Raw genomic sequence first — 16,558 nt, 5'->3', positions numbered from 1 at the left:
CACTAAACCATCGTTAAAAAAATAAAAATAAAAAACCTATAAGGCCTCCGACTATATTGGTATTTCAAGGTCCCCCAGTTTGACATGCATTTAATAGCCCAATTTAAATAGTAAAGTTTAAATGATAGTTACTTCCTAACTATCATTTAGCTGGGAACCCCTGGGGGTCCTCGGACTGTGTGTGCTTTGTTTATCTTGCTTCCCTTTACCGAAAGCTAATGTGCTTACAGTATAGCACCTCCCTTTAGCGAAAGCTAATGTTGACCAATTATGCTTACAGTAGCCTATAGCACCTCAGAGTGTGCCACATTGTGTGATGGTGAAAATTACACCTATTAGTGGCCGTCGGTTGCTCCATTTTGCATGTTTGCAGTATATATGTCCGTATGAAGAGGGTATAGACAAGTGCACACACATCTGTGGTGCACACACATCCATTGTTGCATTGAGTAGGAAGGCAGCGGTCTTTTGCTTTTGAGCATTTTCTTTTTCTTTCTGCCATGACCAAGGGTAACACGTACTCCGACAACTGTTCAGAACTGGCCCCTGTAAAAAAAACTCAAAACCTACCTACCCACCTACCACGCCTCCCCTTGAACTGTTTAATGTACATATTCCTTATTTATTTGTTTGTTTGTTTCTTCTTTTTTCGGTTTTCTACTACTTTATAATGTTTATATGATGTTTTAGCATAGTATCGTATATTTGTTGTTAAATGTTTCCATGAATTGAGTATAAGGAACCCAATGGAAACCATGCAGCCATAGGTTTTCTTGGGAGAAAAATACAAATAAAATCAGCAGACCTTGCCTGGGTCTCTGCAAACTGTTAATAAAGTATTCAATCAATCTGCTGCTTAGCTTTGAAAACTTCAATTGTTTCTCCAACAGGTTAAAGAGTCTATTGTAACCATGGGCGACCTGGATGACCACTTCAACATCGATGATGAGTTCAACTGGGATGACCTGTTTGGCGACCTCGGCAACGCCACAGACGACCCGTCCACCGTGGTAGACGAACTGCGACTGCACTGTCCCAAGGTCAGCCTTTCTTTTTGAGCGGTGCTCCTGGAAGGAGCTATAAGCTCCAACATATGATATGATATGATATAATGATATGGTACTTTATTGTCAGTTCACACTGAAATTTGTCTTGCGACACAGCAAGTCATGTATGCGAGACATAACATATATACAAACATATACAAACATCTTCCTTTGTCCGGTACGAAGCGTCCCTCCGGACGTCCCCCCGTCCCGAAGCGTGGCCTACATTTCGCGTACATCTGGCCTACATCTTGGAACAAAGCGCTCAAAGTTTGTGGAACGCCACATTTGGCCAAGCTTCGCGGGACGCTTGATGAAATTAACTCATAAATAGCACCGCTCACTTCACACTAGGTGTGTTTTTTTTACTTGAGTAAAAGTATCAATACCACCATGTAGAAATAGGCTATTCCAAATTGACTTGAGTAAAAGTGTTTTCCTTGCAAAAGTAAAAGTACTCATAATGCAGAAGGTCCCATTTCGCAAGTTTCCAAATGAATAAAATCCTTGGAAAATATCAGATCTACAAGCTTAGGCGACACGTTGTGTCAGAGCTGAAATGTAGGTTTTGTAAAGATCTAAATCTAAATCTACAAGTTATTTTTGATAGCATTTACATCACATTTCTAAATACTGAATGAAGCAACTTAAAGGACAACTTAGTTTTTTTACAACAATATTTGTTCATATTTTTGATATTAATTAAAGAATATAAAAGATGAGAGTTAAAATGTTTTCATTTACTCCTTTCTATCATTTTAGAGATTTTAATTATTTTGATTTCAGTGGCCGGGGGCATGCGTACAAGTGGCTAAATATGTCTTTTTACACAGAATAAGCCCATTCCCAAGATGCACCACAATCTTTCATGGGCAGATGTGACTTCTGGGGTTACTGTAAATAGCAATAAAGAAATTGCAGGCTTATTGTGTCTAAAAATACATATTTAGCCACTTGTACACATGCCCCCATGCGTACGCATGCCCCCACATTTTAGCACACTAAATGTGCTAAAATGAAAGAAGTAAATGAAAACATTTTAACACTCATCTTTTCTTTTCTCTAATTACAATCTAAAACCCTTGTTGTAAAAAAAACAAAGTTGTCCTTTAAAATCTGTCCAGGGTGTTCACAAAAGCCTGATGATTAGACGAGGGGTTCCCATTTTTTTTTTTTTTTGTCTCAGGGCACCCACCCCATAAATATTTTTTTAATCCGAGGCACCCCTACATTATAATTTCACTCCCAGCACCTTATTTATAGCATATCGTCGTTGTCGGGTGTAAACCTTGTATGTCCAAAACCGTTCGTTTTGTATTTATCATCTATAAAATGTACTAAACTAGTGAAAACAGCAGATCTACAAGCACACAACGTGCCTGTAGATCGGCTATTTTCACTAGTTTTGTGCGACAGTCTTGTATGATGAAGCAAGGCTTTGCTTTACCAAAAGACACATTTGAAACTTGGAGATACAAGGTTTCTGTCTGACAGTGACGATATTTTTGTGATTATGTTGCGAGGAAAATGTTGCGATAATAGCCATTTTGGTTAGAACTGACTGAAAATAACGTTGTACTTCGAGTTTAAAATGATACCAAATATTTTTTCAAGTGTCCAAATAAATCCCAAATATTATCAAATTATCTCGCGGCACCCCTGGACTGCCGTCGCGTCACCCCAGGGTGCCCCGTCACCCACTTTGAAAACCCCTGGATTAGACAATAAAATGTTTTTCCACCACTGTCCCCATTGTGGTGGAATTCAGATCAATCAATAATCATGAGAAAATGAGGAGACAAGACAATTATATTTGGTGGTGGTGGTCAAGTTTATGTAACATGATATCATGGACAGAGTATACGATTAACACTCTGGGCAGTGGTAAAGGAGTTCTGCCAAGAATAATGGTCAGACACTAGAGTGTGGCTTCAAGGCCTCTGGAACGAGCTGTACCATAACACGATAGGCTTTACCAAAACAATAGTTACTGAGGCCTACTGAAGGCCTCTCTACTCCTAACTATCAAGTATTAGTATCATCCAGGGACGTGCTGGCCATTGGGAAAAGCGTGACATTAGGAAAAAAATCTAAATAAAATGTCGGCCTTCGTTCCATTTTGGGGGCTGGGCGAACAACAAAGTACATCGTCACTGTCGGGCAGAAACCTTTTATCTCCAAGTTTCAAATTTATACATTTTTTTTGCAAAGCAAAGCCCTTCTTCATCATACAAGGCCTTCGCACAAAGGTAGTGCACACACCGCGAGGCGTTGTGTGCTTGTAGATCTGCTGTTTTCACTAGTTTAAATAATTTTTAAAATGATAAATACAAAACAAACAGTTTTGGACATACAAGGTTCGTACAGTAATTGTCCCACTGGCTTGTCACTTGTCATGATCTGAAATGGTTTGAGTAGCAGCAGCAGCGCTATAGAGAGAGATCTCCCTCTATAGCGCGCAATGAGGGCCTCTCCAACTCTTTTTCCCGGGCTGAATCAGGGGCCCAGCATGTCCCTGGTATCATCACACAGACCTAGATATTAATATAATCAATGAATACATGATCTACTCTATCATGATAACCTCTAATCTACGACACCATGCAGGTGGAGGTGAACCAGTTCGGAGCCCGGTTCATCCCGGTCTTCTACTACACCACCTTCCTGCTCAGCTACCTGGGCAACGGCCTGGTGCTCTTCATCATCTGCAAGTTCGAGAAGCTCAGCAAGATGACCAACATCTTCCTGCTCAACCTGGTGGTCTCCAACCTCCTGTTCGCCTCCAGCCTGCCCTTCATGGCCACCTACCACTCCACCCAGTGGGTGTTTGGACCAGGTGGGTACATATCTACCATTCCTCCCAGTGGGTGTTTGGACCAGGTGGGTACATATCTACCATTCCTCCCAGAGTGGGTGTTTGGACCAGGTGGGTACAAATATACCACTCCTCACAGTGGGTCTTTGGACCAGGTGGGTACATATCTACCACTCCTCCCAGTGGGTGTTTGGACGAGGTGGGTACATATCTACCACTCCTCCCAGTGGGTCTTTGGACCAGGTGGGTACAAATATACCACTCCTCACAGTGGGTGTTTGGACCAGGTGGGTACATATCTACCACTCCTCCCAGTGGGTCTTTGGACCAGGTGGGTACAAATATACCACTCCTCCCAGTGGGTCTTTGGACCAGGTGGGTACATATCTACCACTCCTCACAGTGGGTCTTTGGACCAGGTGGGTACAAATATACCACTCCTCACAGTGGGTCTTTGGACCAGGTGGGCAAACATCTACCAAGTAACTTCAAATAATACACCAGTAAGACTCCCTAATCGGGTGATAAGCGACCATCACGGCAGAAGGCTATAGCCAATCAGGAGGGAATATGGGAAATCCATGTTATTGACATGACTTTAGGGCAGTGTTTCTCTGCGTACCTAGGGGTACGCAGAGGTACTACAGGGGTTACTTGAGAGAACATTTACAACAAATGTGTTTTGCAAAGATCAGCCTGATGGCGAAGCTGATAAATCAGGGGCAGAGGTTGTGATTTGTGTGTGTGCAAAGTTTGGCATCGATAGGGCCAACGGAGAGACAGCCGGTGGAGCTTTTCATAATACTAGTAAGACACTTCGCGACAATTCTTCTGACTAATTATTACCCATATATGGAGAACCCTGCATGATAGTCAACAATGTTATGTCAAAACATGCCCATATATGGGCATTCTCAGATATGTCCCAAATAACCTAGTCCCAAATAACCGAGTCGGCAATATGGGCAGCGAGTATAGCGTCCCCAATATACCATTAATAGGCAAGTCGCCTTGCCCGCATTTCACAGTACAGGGGTAACGGGTGGCAGAAACTAGGGCCCAAAGTGTGCTGCTTCACATTCACTCCCATGTTAATGGATGTAGTGGCTCTAACAGTACATGTGCACAGCTCTACACTGAAACTAATATTACTGTGATGTGGGACTGCACAACAGCTGAACTCAGGAACACGCACGCACGCGCACACACACACACAGACACACACCCTCACATACGCCAGGAGACTCAGATTGAGAGTAATATTAGTGTAAGGTTAGTATTAGTAAATAATAATGTAACTAAAAAGTTGTTTTGGAAAAAAGGCGTTTAAATGAAAACATGTAAAGCGCAGGATGTGGTGACAGTCGTCTCTGCTGTAGTGATTAGCATGAGCGTCTAGCATGGGCTAAAAACAACAGCAACCAGTCAGAATGAAACAGCTAAGAGGAACAAGAATTAACCCATTCAGAACGGGTACACATTATTGTGTATCATTATTGTGTCGCACTGTGAGCTTGTATATCTGCTATTTTTGAAAAATCGTGAAAATTAGAATTTTGACCCGATGCTATAAGTGTCTTTTGAATCCTTCTAAGATTTTTTTGAAAAACCAATGTTTCTATGTCAGCGATCTGGCCAGCCATCGTCAAAGAAAAGGTTCCTTTTAACTTAACTGGAGCTCAGTTAGTCTGTTCTTGAGAGACTACTATGTCAGTGGTTCTCAAACCTTTACATGTGAAGGACCCCCAAAATGATATTTATTTGGCAACGGATCCGCATCTCAAAATATTTAGTTCCAGGGACCACCCAGAAGCAAAATTTGAGTTACAAACGTTTGCTTTGAAAATACATATATTCAAAGATTTGCACACATTTTCGCGACTTTTTCAAAAATAGCAGATCTACGAGCTCGCAGCGCGGCACTCGGTGCCGTGCTGTGAGCTTGTATATCTGCTATTTTCCACTGGTTAAAGCATTCAATAATTCTAGGCCTATGATGCCCAACTCTCATGCAAGGGCTCATGAGAAACAGGGAACCTGTGGGTAGCAGTAGGCTACACATATACAGTATATGGTCATTGAAAAACCCCTACGACAACAGCTGCCCGCATAGCGACCACATTTGGAAGGCACCGATCAGAGCACTTGTTTCCTGCCTGAGCAGAGTTTTTTAGAAAGCCAAGAATAGTTGAACTTCTTCAGAAATGAAATGTGCTTCTGACGTAAAATGCTTTTTTTTTTTTTTTTTTTTTATAATTTTTATCCCACGATTTTTTAACCCATTTTTTCACCCAGTGCCAATTGCCTATGTAATCCTGGGCTCTGCTCTCCCTCTGCAGCGCCCCGGGGAGACAACGGACTGACCTCATGCTTCCTTCTATGCATGAGGGGTCCAAGTTGCCTCTTTTCACCTGACGGGGGGATTTCCCTGGTTTGGACGTAGCGCGTGGAAGGAACACGTTATTCACGTTATAACACGTTATTCCAACCAGTTACTTTCCCTTCCATCAGGCGCCCCGGCTGGCCAGGGGGAGGCAGTATAGAGATGTCACATGTTTTTGTGAGGGTATCTACCCTAGGAGACACGGGGAGAACATGCAAACTCCACACGTATAATGCTCTTTATCAGCTGTCCTATCAGGTCTGTACATACATGCAGCTGTCCTATCAGGTCTGTACATATACATGCAGAGCTGCTGGTCAGAGCTGATGGAGCGTCTCTCAGTGTCACGCTGTCAGACACGGAAGCACCAGACGAATAAAAGGGCAAGGGCTCAAGCCCCCTTTGATGTCTATGTGTGCACGTGCATGCTTTTATAAGCACAGTACTAGTTACTTTCCATCACTGTGTATAAGATGTATAATGAAGTAACAGAGTAGGCTAGATGTAACCCATTCCTCTCCTCCTCTGTGCAGTGCTGTGTAAGCTGGTGAGCAGCGTTTACTTCATCGGCTTCTACAGCTCCGTCCTCTTCCTGTCCCTCATGACGCTGGACCAGTACCTGGCCGTGGTCCACGCCGTGGAGGCCTTCAAGAGCAGGACCAGGACCTGCGCCGTCTGCGCATCGCTGGCCGTCTGGGCCATCAGCATCTTAGCCAGGTATACAGGGGCGTCACGTGGGGGACGTGTGAAAAGTGAGAAGGGCCCAAGGTGGCCTTAATTATATTGTACTTTAGCTATTGAAAAATAGCAGATATACAAGCTCTTCCAGTACGTCTAATCCTTCTTCCTCTTTCTCTGAAATCTGCTGTGGTGTGATGACAGTGTGAAAGAGCTGGTGCTGCAGAACGTCCGGGAGGACCCGTCGCTGGGCCTGATGTGTGAGGAGACGGGGTACTCTGAGGAGGTCCTGGACCGCTGGAGACAGGTCAAATGTTTTACTCCAGTAAAAGTACCAGTAAGACTCCCTAATCAGGAGATAAGCGACCGTCAGGTCGCATGTATGTCTGCAAAAAGCAACCTCATATTGCATCATATGATGCATCATGATGATGCAAAATGCATCACTAGTCATGCTGAAATACTAAAATATCTCAAAACACAGATTGAACACAAAAAATAACTATAATAAGATTGTGTTGATCGTGTCCCAAACAACAATAAAATAAGATCTGGTTGTCCCAGAGGTGAAGTGGCCCATTAAGCTAATGAAATGCCCCCTCGAATGCCACCCCATTGCCTCCCGCTTTTCAATGCAAAATTCAAACATGGCCGCCAGGTGAATAAGATCTATGGCATGCAAGCCAGGAAATAAAAAAGTAAAATAAAACTAAATACAAACTGGCCCAAGTTTGGCTATCTGTATACAGTACATAGCACACAAGGATAATAATGACACAATACGGTAGTGGCTCTTTCTATGGAAGAAAAACAAAAACGAGAAATACCGTAATCAATGTAGATATTCCCTTAACTTGCAACAAAGCAAGAATAAAATACATTAAATGTGAGTTATGTCTAATTAAAACTCACCATGAATAGTAGGTTGGGATGACCATCTCACACACTGAACACACACTGGTCCCTTATAAACTTCACCCCTTTTCCACTGAGAAAAAACATTAACATTGTCAGTAAAACACCTGCTATGAGAACAAGCTTGACATTTTCTTACATTTCAATAAGTTGAAATAGAAATACTATCAGTGTTAGTTACAGTAGGCTACTTGTACTTACAGAGCAATGAGGGCAGATTCAACCAAGTGTAAAGAACTAGTAGTTCACAGCAGCTTCCACCTCTTGTTTATAATGGAGGTGATCTCTGCACAGAATACCTCCTCATCACAGGCAAGGAAGATCAAAGAAGGAAGGGACACCAACGTCATTTTAGGCTCCATGGCCATCCGCCATGACACTTTGGGTGGCGGAAGTGGCACCGGAGGTTCGGTGAATAACATTGTGTCTATGAGCTTCAGCTGGGGCAGCTCATGAACAAAAAATTATTCTGAACGATAGAGACCTTTATAAAACACTCAGCTCAGGAATATAAAAGAAAACATGTCACACATTGTTTTGTGCTGTGTTGCTTTTCGGTGAGTACACTGTACAACATTATAGAGGCATCTAAAGATCACAATTTACGTTTCTGAACTAGATAGTATCGCGAGACTCTCCACCATTCCCTGTCTGGAATCCAAATCTCGCAATAGCTCCGATACAGAAACGGCCGCCGCCGCTGTTTAGCTGCCTCAATAACATTATGTACCGTGCACATCGAAAAGCAAGTGATTGTAAAAATACCTGTGATATGTCTTCTTTTATATTCCTGGAGCGATTATACAACAAAGGTCTCTATCGTTCAGAATTATTTTTTGTTCATGAGCTGTCCCAGCCGAAGGTCATAGACGCAATGTTATTCATCGAGCTTCCGTTGCAACTTCCGCCACCCAAAGTGTCATGGCGCATGGACCGTGGTGTGGGCGTGACTTCCAGCGACTTCTCCTTCTTTGGATACTTCTTGATCACAGGTTGCTTGTTTTCATTCCCAGAACTTTCTGTGCAACCCTTGACCCCCAACAACACTCCTAAAGTGACAGTGCCACACAGAGGGCTTACAAAGAACTGCAGGCATATTTGCTCCTAGCCTAAAATGACAGTCACATAGTGGGGTTTATTGCGACCGTCAGGTCGCAGTTACTATAAAAACCTCCACCGGCTGTCTGTCGGTCTGTCAGTGTGTCCATCACGTCACGTCACGTCACGTCACGTCACGTCACACTTTTGCCCTAATCATATCTCTGCCACCGTTGGCCCTATCCATGCCAAACTTTGCACACACACTCCTTGGATGGCAAATCACATCAACACCTCATTTCTCACATGGCCCTCTTCTAGCGCTACCATGAGGCCGATTTTTGCAAAACATATTTTTGGACAGATTGTGCTCCTACAGATTGTGGCATAAAATCACGCAAAGCGGTACACAGTATATATCTCTAAAGTCATGTCATCAACATGGATCTGTCCCATATTCCCATATGCCCTCCTGATTGGCTACCATTGCCTTCTAAAGTTTGTGTATGTGACGTGGCGGTCGCTTATCTCCCGATTAGGGAGTCTTACTGGTATAAAACTGCAGGCATTTGGCACAGGGCTATATTTACACGATTCTTACCTTCACCAAACATCCTATCCAAAAAGTAAAGTAAAGCCCTTTGCACACAGGCGCGTTTAACCGCACGGATAAAACGGACAATATAATTTTTTGAAAAGAAAACAATGATTCTCTATGACCTCATGCACACCGGCTCCGAATTAGCCGTGCGACGAGTGGCTGCCGCCGTGCGTTTTTTTCTCGATCGAACCCAGTTCGATTCGTGCGTCTTGTCGCATGCGGTAAAAAACTCATCACTCCTTTTATGACTCCTTTTTGGATCCGCAGCGCCGATTCCGCACAGCCTTGCACACCAAATCCAATGCGTTTTATTCATGCCGCAAACGAAAAAAACGCAACTGTCCTTTGTGCAAAGGGCTTTAAGGTCCCATACCCGTCTCTCAGATTTCTACTTTTTAAGCAGTGGGGAAAAATCCAAGCGATGTGTTGAAACAATACTTTTAAATTGCTGTTTTCTGGTCAGCCAGTTTCATGTCTTTGGCACAGTTTTGTCGACCCTACCAATTGGTGGTGAAAGATTTCTGCAACACAGATTAATGGCCAGTCATGCATGCACATTAACTGCCTCCGTAAATATTTCACTGGGAAAAACTTGGGACGCCCGTACCCTTGGTTGTTGTTTTCCAGGTTTATACAAGTCAATAATGAGCTTGTAGAACAGCTATCTTTGATGTTTTTGAATTTGAATCCTTAAAATTAACAGTTTTGGACAGGGGCTTCTGAGTCTGAGTCACCAGGGCCCAAGGTGGAGGGGCCTTAATTATTTTATACTTTAACTATTGAAAAATATCAGATATACAAGCTCATAAACACGGCACCGAGTGCTGCGCTGCGAGCGTGTAGATATGCTATTTTTGAAAAGTCGTGAAAATATGTGCAAATCTTTCTTTGAATATATGTATTTTTTAAGCGAACATTTGTAACTCAAAGAAACTAAATATTTTTGAGATGGCCAAATACATATCATTTGGGGGTCCTTCACATGAAAAAGTTTGAGCACCACTGACATAGAAACATGTTTTTCCTGCACAAATGTTCACAATTCTTCAAAAATAGCAGATCTACAAGCTCGCTGTGAGCTTGTAGATCTGCTATTTTTCAATAGTTAAAGCACAAAATAACGTGTAATAATGTGTTCCCAGTCTAAATGGGTTAAACCCCCTCCCCCTATGAAGAACATTCATGGGGGGCCGGCAGTGAATCCTTGTACCCAGGGCCCAGAGTTTGGTGTGACACCCCTGATTAACCCCTCACTAAAGAGTAACAGTTCCCCTCCACGCCTGCAGGTGGTGTACTACCAACAGTTCCTGTTGTTCTTCCTGCTTCCTCTCTGCCTGCTGATGTTCTGCTACATCAGCATCACCGTGCGCATCATGTCCACGCGCATGAAGGAGAAGTGCCGCTCCATCAAGGTGGCTACACGCATTTCTTTGTTTCGCTTTGAAGTTTTCTTCAAAAAAGCAATATTGTCCATTTTGGCCGTGCCGCGCCAACCTTATACATTTCACAGTGGCAGCCTTGGGCCATAAGCTTACAGTATTTACATCGCTCCTAAATACCTTTTTCCGGTACTTCTCTGCTGTTTATAAACACAGTGATGAGCTAACATGCAGAAGTTACTCCATGGTAATGTTATTGTTGAGATACCGCCGTAAAGCGTTTCACTCGCGTGCGAAATCTCGTCTCGCGAGACTTAGAATACTTTTTGATTCAATAGGATTCGGAAGTCTCGCGAGACGAGCTTTAGAACCTGACCGAATCGTTTCATGGCCAACAACAGTGTGTGTATAGAGAGCTGATATGAGACGAATGTGTGGATTTTAAAGCGATGTAAATAAGCGGAATTCCTTATGGCTCAGTGCTGCCGTAGTGAGCTGTACAAGTCTGTTGCAGCTCGTCTGAAATTGACAAGAATGCTTTTTTGGATAAAAAAAATACTCCTGGACCAGTTTTTTTGGAGACAAAATAACAAAAAAAAAAAAGTAAAAAATGCATTTACCGCGGAATTCTCCTTTAACCCTTCTGTTCTGTTCAGATTCACTACACCTTCGTTCTGTTCGGGTCATTTTAAAAAAATAATAATAATTTAACAAATCATCATTATACACTGACTTTGACTCAATTCCAAACAATTCATATGATATATATGGTAAATGTTTGCATTTATGCTTTACTATATCACATTAAACTCTGCGTTTTTACTGATAGCTGAAATTCATGTATAATAAGAGCTGAACACATATGTGAACATGGGAACACACATTAATGTCACATAATGAATGTACACTTGTACGTATACACTAGGAAGCACATGCTTCACAAACACAGACTGCATGTGAGGCACATATGAGCTTCTTGCACCTCCTGCAAGCAGTCTGTCTTCCTGTCTGCTGTTGTAGGACACACTGAACAGCGCTTTCTCTTGCCAGATGCTTCAACTCTAAGTTCACTGTTTATTTTACCATTTCTATCATTTGGATTGTTTGGAATTGAGACACAGTTGTATGATGATGATTTGTTAAGTTAAAATTTATATTAGTATTGTTTTTTTAAACCAAATATCCCCCGGGTAAAAATGACCCGCGAACAACATTAGAGGGTCAAAAAAAATGAGGGGGGTGTAGCATGAGTGTAATGCAAAAATATTAATCCCAGATTAATGTTAATCCCAGAAGAATCTTTAAGGCCAGTGAGTTTCAGGTGGAAAAAATATAAACTTCTACCTTTTTCTTTCAAATGAAAATGTAAAACGGGTCAAAATGACCCGAACAGAATATAAGGGTTAAAGGGGGCTTGGCTAGATATTCTGTGTTGTATATGTTCCATTTTGATTCTACCATGACAACCCATGTGTGCTCTGTGCGTCCAGCTCATCTTCATCATCGTCTTCACCTACTTTGCGTGCTGGACGCCCTACAACACTGTGATCCTCCTGCAGGCCATCAGGATCTCCACCGGCGCCAGCAACAGCAGCACCGCGTCGTGCAGCGAGTCGGACGCGTTGGACTACTCTCTGTACATGACGCGCAACGTGGCCTACCTCTACTGCTGCATCAGCCCCGTGTTCTACACCTTCATGGGTAGGAACGTCATTAAGTGGCCTAGCCGCAAATTGCAACACTAGATTTCTTTTTATATATACAGTATGTTGAATCTAGGGTTGCAATGCCTCCCCGCAGCCAATGCATCCAAAATAATATGAATATATATTTGATTGTATTAAACAATGTCAAACTCGCGAACATTGCAGCTGTATGGAAAGTTTGAATTATCCTCTTTCTATCTGAAGTGTTTGTTTCGTGTCGATATTTCGACATAACATTTATTCTACGTCCCAGTATTTCGACGCAGGTGAATGTTAACCTGGTGAATGCTAACCTGCTGACGCTGGTGAATATTAACCTCTATGCCTAAACCTAACCCAAACCCTAACACTAACCTCAGTAACCGTGACGCTGGTGAGTAGCTAACCTGCCTACGCCGTAGTCGAAATATTGGGACGTAGAAATAGCGTTGGGGTCGATTTCCCTGTTTGTTTCATAAACACCCACCGCAGACATGACTGAGCTACTTTCTGTCAATAAATGTTGGAGTGTTGGAGTTTGGAAGCACTCGTGGGAAATCACTCAACGGTCCTGTGTACCACCTGGTTCTATATTGCACATAATGCAAAAAAAAGAAGAAAAAAAAACACGTAACTCATAACATCTACGGTGGATTTTTATGAAACAACATTTTGCAGATAGAAAGAAAGAGGATAATTCAAGCTTTCCATACACCCACAATGTTGGTGAATTTGATGTAATTTAATACAATCAGATAGAAAAAAAAATGTTTGGATGCATTGGCTGCCAATGGGAGGTATTGCAACCCTATACATATTTAAAACAATGTGGCTAAACGTGGCCTACCTCTACTGCTGCATCAGCCCGATGTTCTCAGGCTACATCTTCATGGGTAAGAAAGTCACAATGTTGGCCTACCTCTACTGCATCAGTCCGATGTTCTTAGTCTACATCTTCATGGGTAAGAAAGTCACAATGTTGGCCTACCTCTACTGCATCAGTCCGATGTTCTTAGTCTACATCTTCATGGGTAAGAAAGTCACAATGTTGGCCTACCTCTACTGCATCAGTCCGATGTTCTTAGTCTACATCTTCATGGGTAAGAAAGTCACAATGTTGGCCTACCTCTACTGCATCAGTCCGATGTTCTTAGTCTACATCTTCATGGGTAAGAAAGTCACAATGTTGGCCTACCTCTACTGCATCAGTCCGATGTTCTTAGTCTACATCTTCATGGGTAAGAAAGTCACAATGCTTTTTTTTTAATGTTATTTTTATTAAGCTTGGACATGACTTATTAAGCATGGCATGTTTTTTCAGTACACAGCTTACATAGGTTTTTATATTTTCTCTCCCCCCCCTTAACCTACTGGTACACAAAGAAAGAGAGAAAAAAATAATAATAATTGAAAGTCACAATGTTGGCCTACCTCTACTGCTGCTGCTGCTCCGTCAGTGCTCTAATCCTTCATGGGTGAGAAACATGGGGGGGCCATAGCTGGCTGGTCAGTGAGCCGGCCTGGGGAGCCAGATTCAGGCCCTGGTTGTCCCAGGTTCCATTCCAGGCCTGTGTCCCTGAGCAAGACACTTATGATTCTGTGATGGGATATTCTGCATAATGAGCCAATATTTTTTGAGCGGTGGTGACGCCGCTCCTTAGAATGACCGTGTGTGTGTGTCTGTAGCCTGATGTTGAGTCAAGCCTGAGCATCAATTGCAACAAACACGCTCGCACACACACGCACGCACGCACGCACGCACGCACGCACGTACGCACGCACGCACGCACGCACGCACGCACGCACGCACGCACGCACGCACGCACGCACGCACGGCCATGTGTGTATCAGTGTATGTATGTATGTATGTATGTGGGTCTGTAGCCTGGAGTAGCACTGGTTGACCAAAGAGGGTGCTGTTGCGTCTAGCCTGAAAATCAACTGCAACACACACACACACACACGCACACACACACACACACACACACACACACACACACACACACACACACACACACACACACACACACACACGGGGAGGGGGGGGTCACACACACACACACACACACACACACACACACACACACACACACACACACACACACACACACACACTCACACACGGGTGTGATTTTTGTTTTACTTACACATTTTAAAGGACAAGATGCACCGCATTCTTTCATGCGCAGATGTGACTTATTCTGGCTAGTAGTGTTACTGTAAATAGTAATAAAGAAATCACCGGCTTATTGTGTGTAAAAAGACATATTTAGCCACTTGTACGCATGCCCCCTCCCACGAAATCAAAATTGCCAAAAATGGATTAAATGATAGAAAGCAGAAAATGAAAACATTTTAACGCTAATCTTTTCTTTTGTCATAGTCATTACAATATAATTATTTTTTCTTAGGTAAGAAGTTCCAGAGCCACTTCAGGAGGCTGCTGGCTAAGAAGTTCCCCTGTCTCAGAAGACACATCAGCCTCACCAGCCAGAGCAGCAGGACCACCTCGCAGAAGACCCCCCAAACCACCTATGACCTGGTGAAGACCCCCAATACCACCTGTGACCTGTGAAGACCACCCCCATACCACCTATGACCTGGTGAAGACCCCCCATACCACCTATGACCTGGTGAAGACCCCCAATACCACCTGTGACCTGTGAAGACCACCCCCATACCACCTATGACCTGGTGAAGACCCCCAATACCACCTGTGACCTGTGAAGACCACCCCCATACCACCTGCTCCTCTAGCTCTGGTCCATAGCGTTCCCAAATCCTTGGCAAATCCTGAAAGACCCGTCGTCTGGTCCCAAAATAACAAAAACAGTTTCGCCCTCACCAAACCAAAGGTATCAGTGGACAGTTGAAAGCTGACTCTACTTAGTGGACGCGGTCTGAGCCCCCCACCACACGATGAAAATACATTTCTCGGGCAAAATGAAAAATATTCTACCGGATGTAGACTCCATTTCTTCTAGTTTTTCACTATTTGTCGTCACCATCAGGGTCCCAACTCACTACTGCCGCGCAGGTCAGAGCAGAGGACTGAATTACACAGAGCATTGTCTCATTGGGTGTTATTCAGCTCTGCCACGTCTTCAACCAGGAAGAGTGTCTCCATCCGGTGGAATAGTTTTCATTTTGCCCTAGAAATGTATTTTAAGCGTGTGGTGGGGGGCTCAGACAGCTTTCAAATGTCCAATGATACCTTTGGTTTGGTGAGGGGCGAAACAGTTTTTGTTATTTTCGGACGAGACGACAGGTCTTTCCGGATTTGCCAAGGATTCGGGAGGTAGAGGAACATAGCGTTAGGGAGAACTCCACTAACGCTATGGACGAGAGCTACTGTGACCTGTGAAGACCACCTCCATACCACATATGACCTGATGAAGACCCCCCCCATACCACCTGTGACCTGTGTCACCGGCCCTATACCAGGGGTATAGGGCCAAGGACCCCTTAACTGAGAGAGAGATAAAGCAGGGACCCCCAGTACTATACTGTATAAAATTGTTTTGCAGATTCTCATGTCATGAAAGCGCTGTCATCAGTCTATGTTGGATTTGTGTTAATGTGTTTTTTTTTCAGACATTTAACCAAATCGATACTCAGTAAATTTGACCTTTTCACTCTCTGTCTACACCAAACCTATTTGCCAAAAATAGCTGATCTACAAGCTCTCGCTTGTAGATCAGCTATTTTTGGCTAAAGTTCTCCTCAGAATAGGGATGCGAGGGTTCAAGTTGTTCATTGAAAATAATGATCCTATCACACAAAGATTCGGTGCCCCCCCTGAAGTAACTCTGAGGATCCCCTAGGGGTCCCGGACCCCCTGTTGAAGACTCCCACCCCCCCATACAATTTTTCAGGCCGTGACCCCGAAAGATCGTCATAATTTGAACCCTCCATTTGGCCCTCCACCATGACATGCTTAGAATAGGAGGAGTTGAGGCATTATGTTTTGTTTGACTCTGTTGAAAATAGCCGATCTACAAGCTTCTTACTGTAACTC

At 43.4% G+C, this 16,558-nt stretch overlaps 1 protein-coding gene across 1 annotated transcript; it reads left to right on the top strand.

Moving 5' to 3' along the window:
- Nucleotides 1-911: 911 nt before the first annotated feature.
- Nucleotides 912-15,115, top strand: LOC308286202 (C-C chemokine receptor type 5-like; the record flags this gene model as incomplete). Its single annotated transcript, XM_080727161.1, has 7 exons — nt 912-1,040; nt 3,654-3,882; nt 6,778-6,961; nt 7,127-7,229; nt 10,763-10,888; nt 12,346-12,556; nt 14,952-15,115. 7 exons carry the CDS (start codon nt 912-914, stop codon nt 15,113-15,115), a joined length of 1,146 nt encoding a protein of 381 aa, XP_080583287.1.
- Nucleotides 15,116-16,558: the final 1,443 nt, after the last annotated feature.

This window comes from Nannobrachium achirus, assembly GCF_963921795.1.
Source record: "Nannobrachium achirus genome assembly, chromosome: 5".
NCBI lineage: Eukaryota > Metazoa > Chordata > Actinopteri > Myctophiformes > Myctophidae > Nannobrachium > Nannobrachium achirus.
Note: the sequence above shows the minus strand (reverse complement) of the source record. Positions and strands in the feature narration are given on the sequence as shown.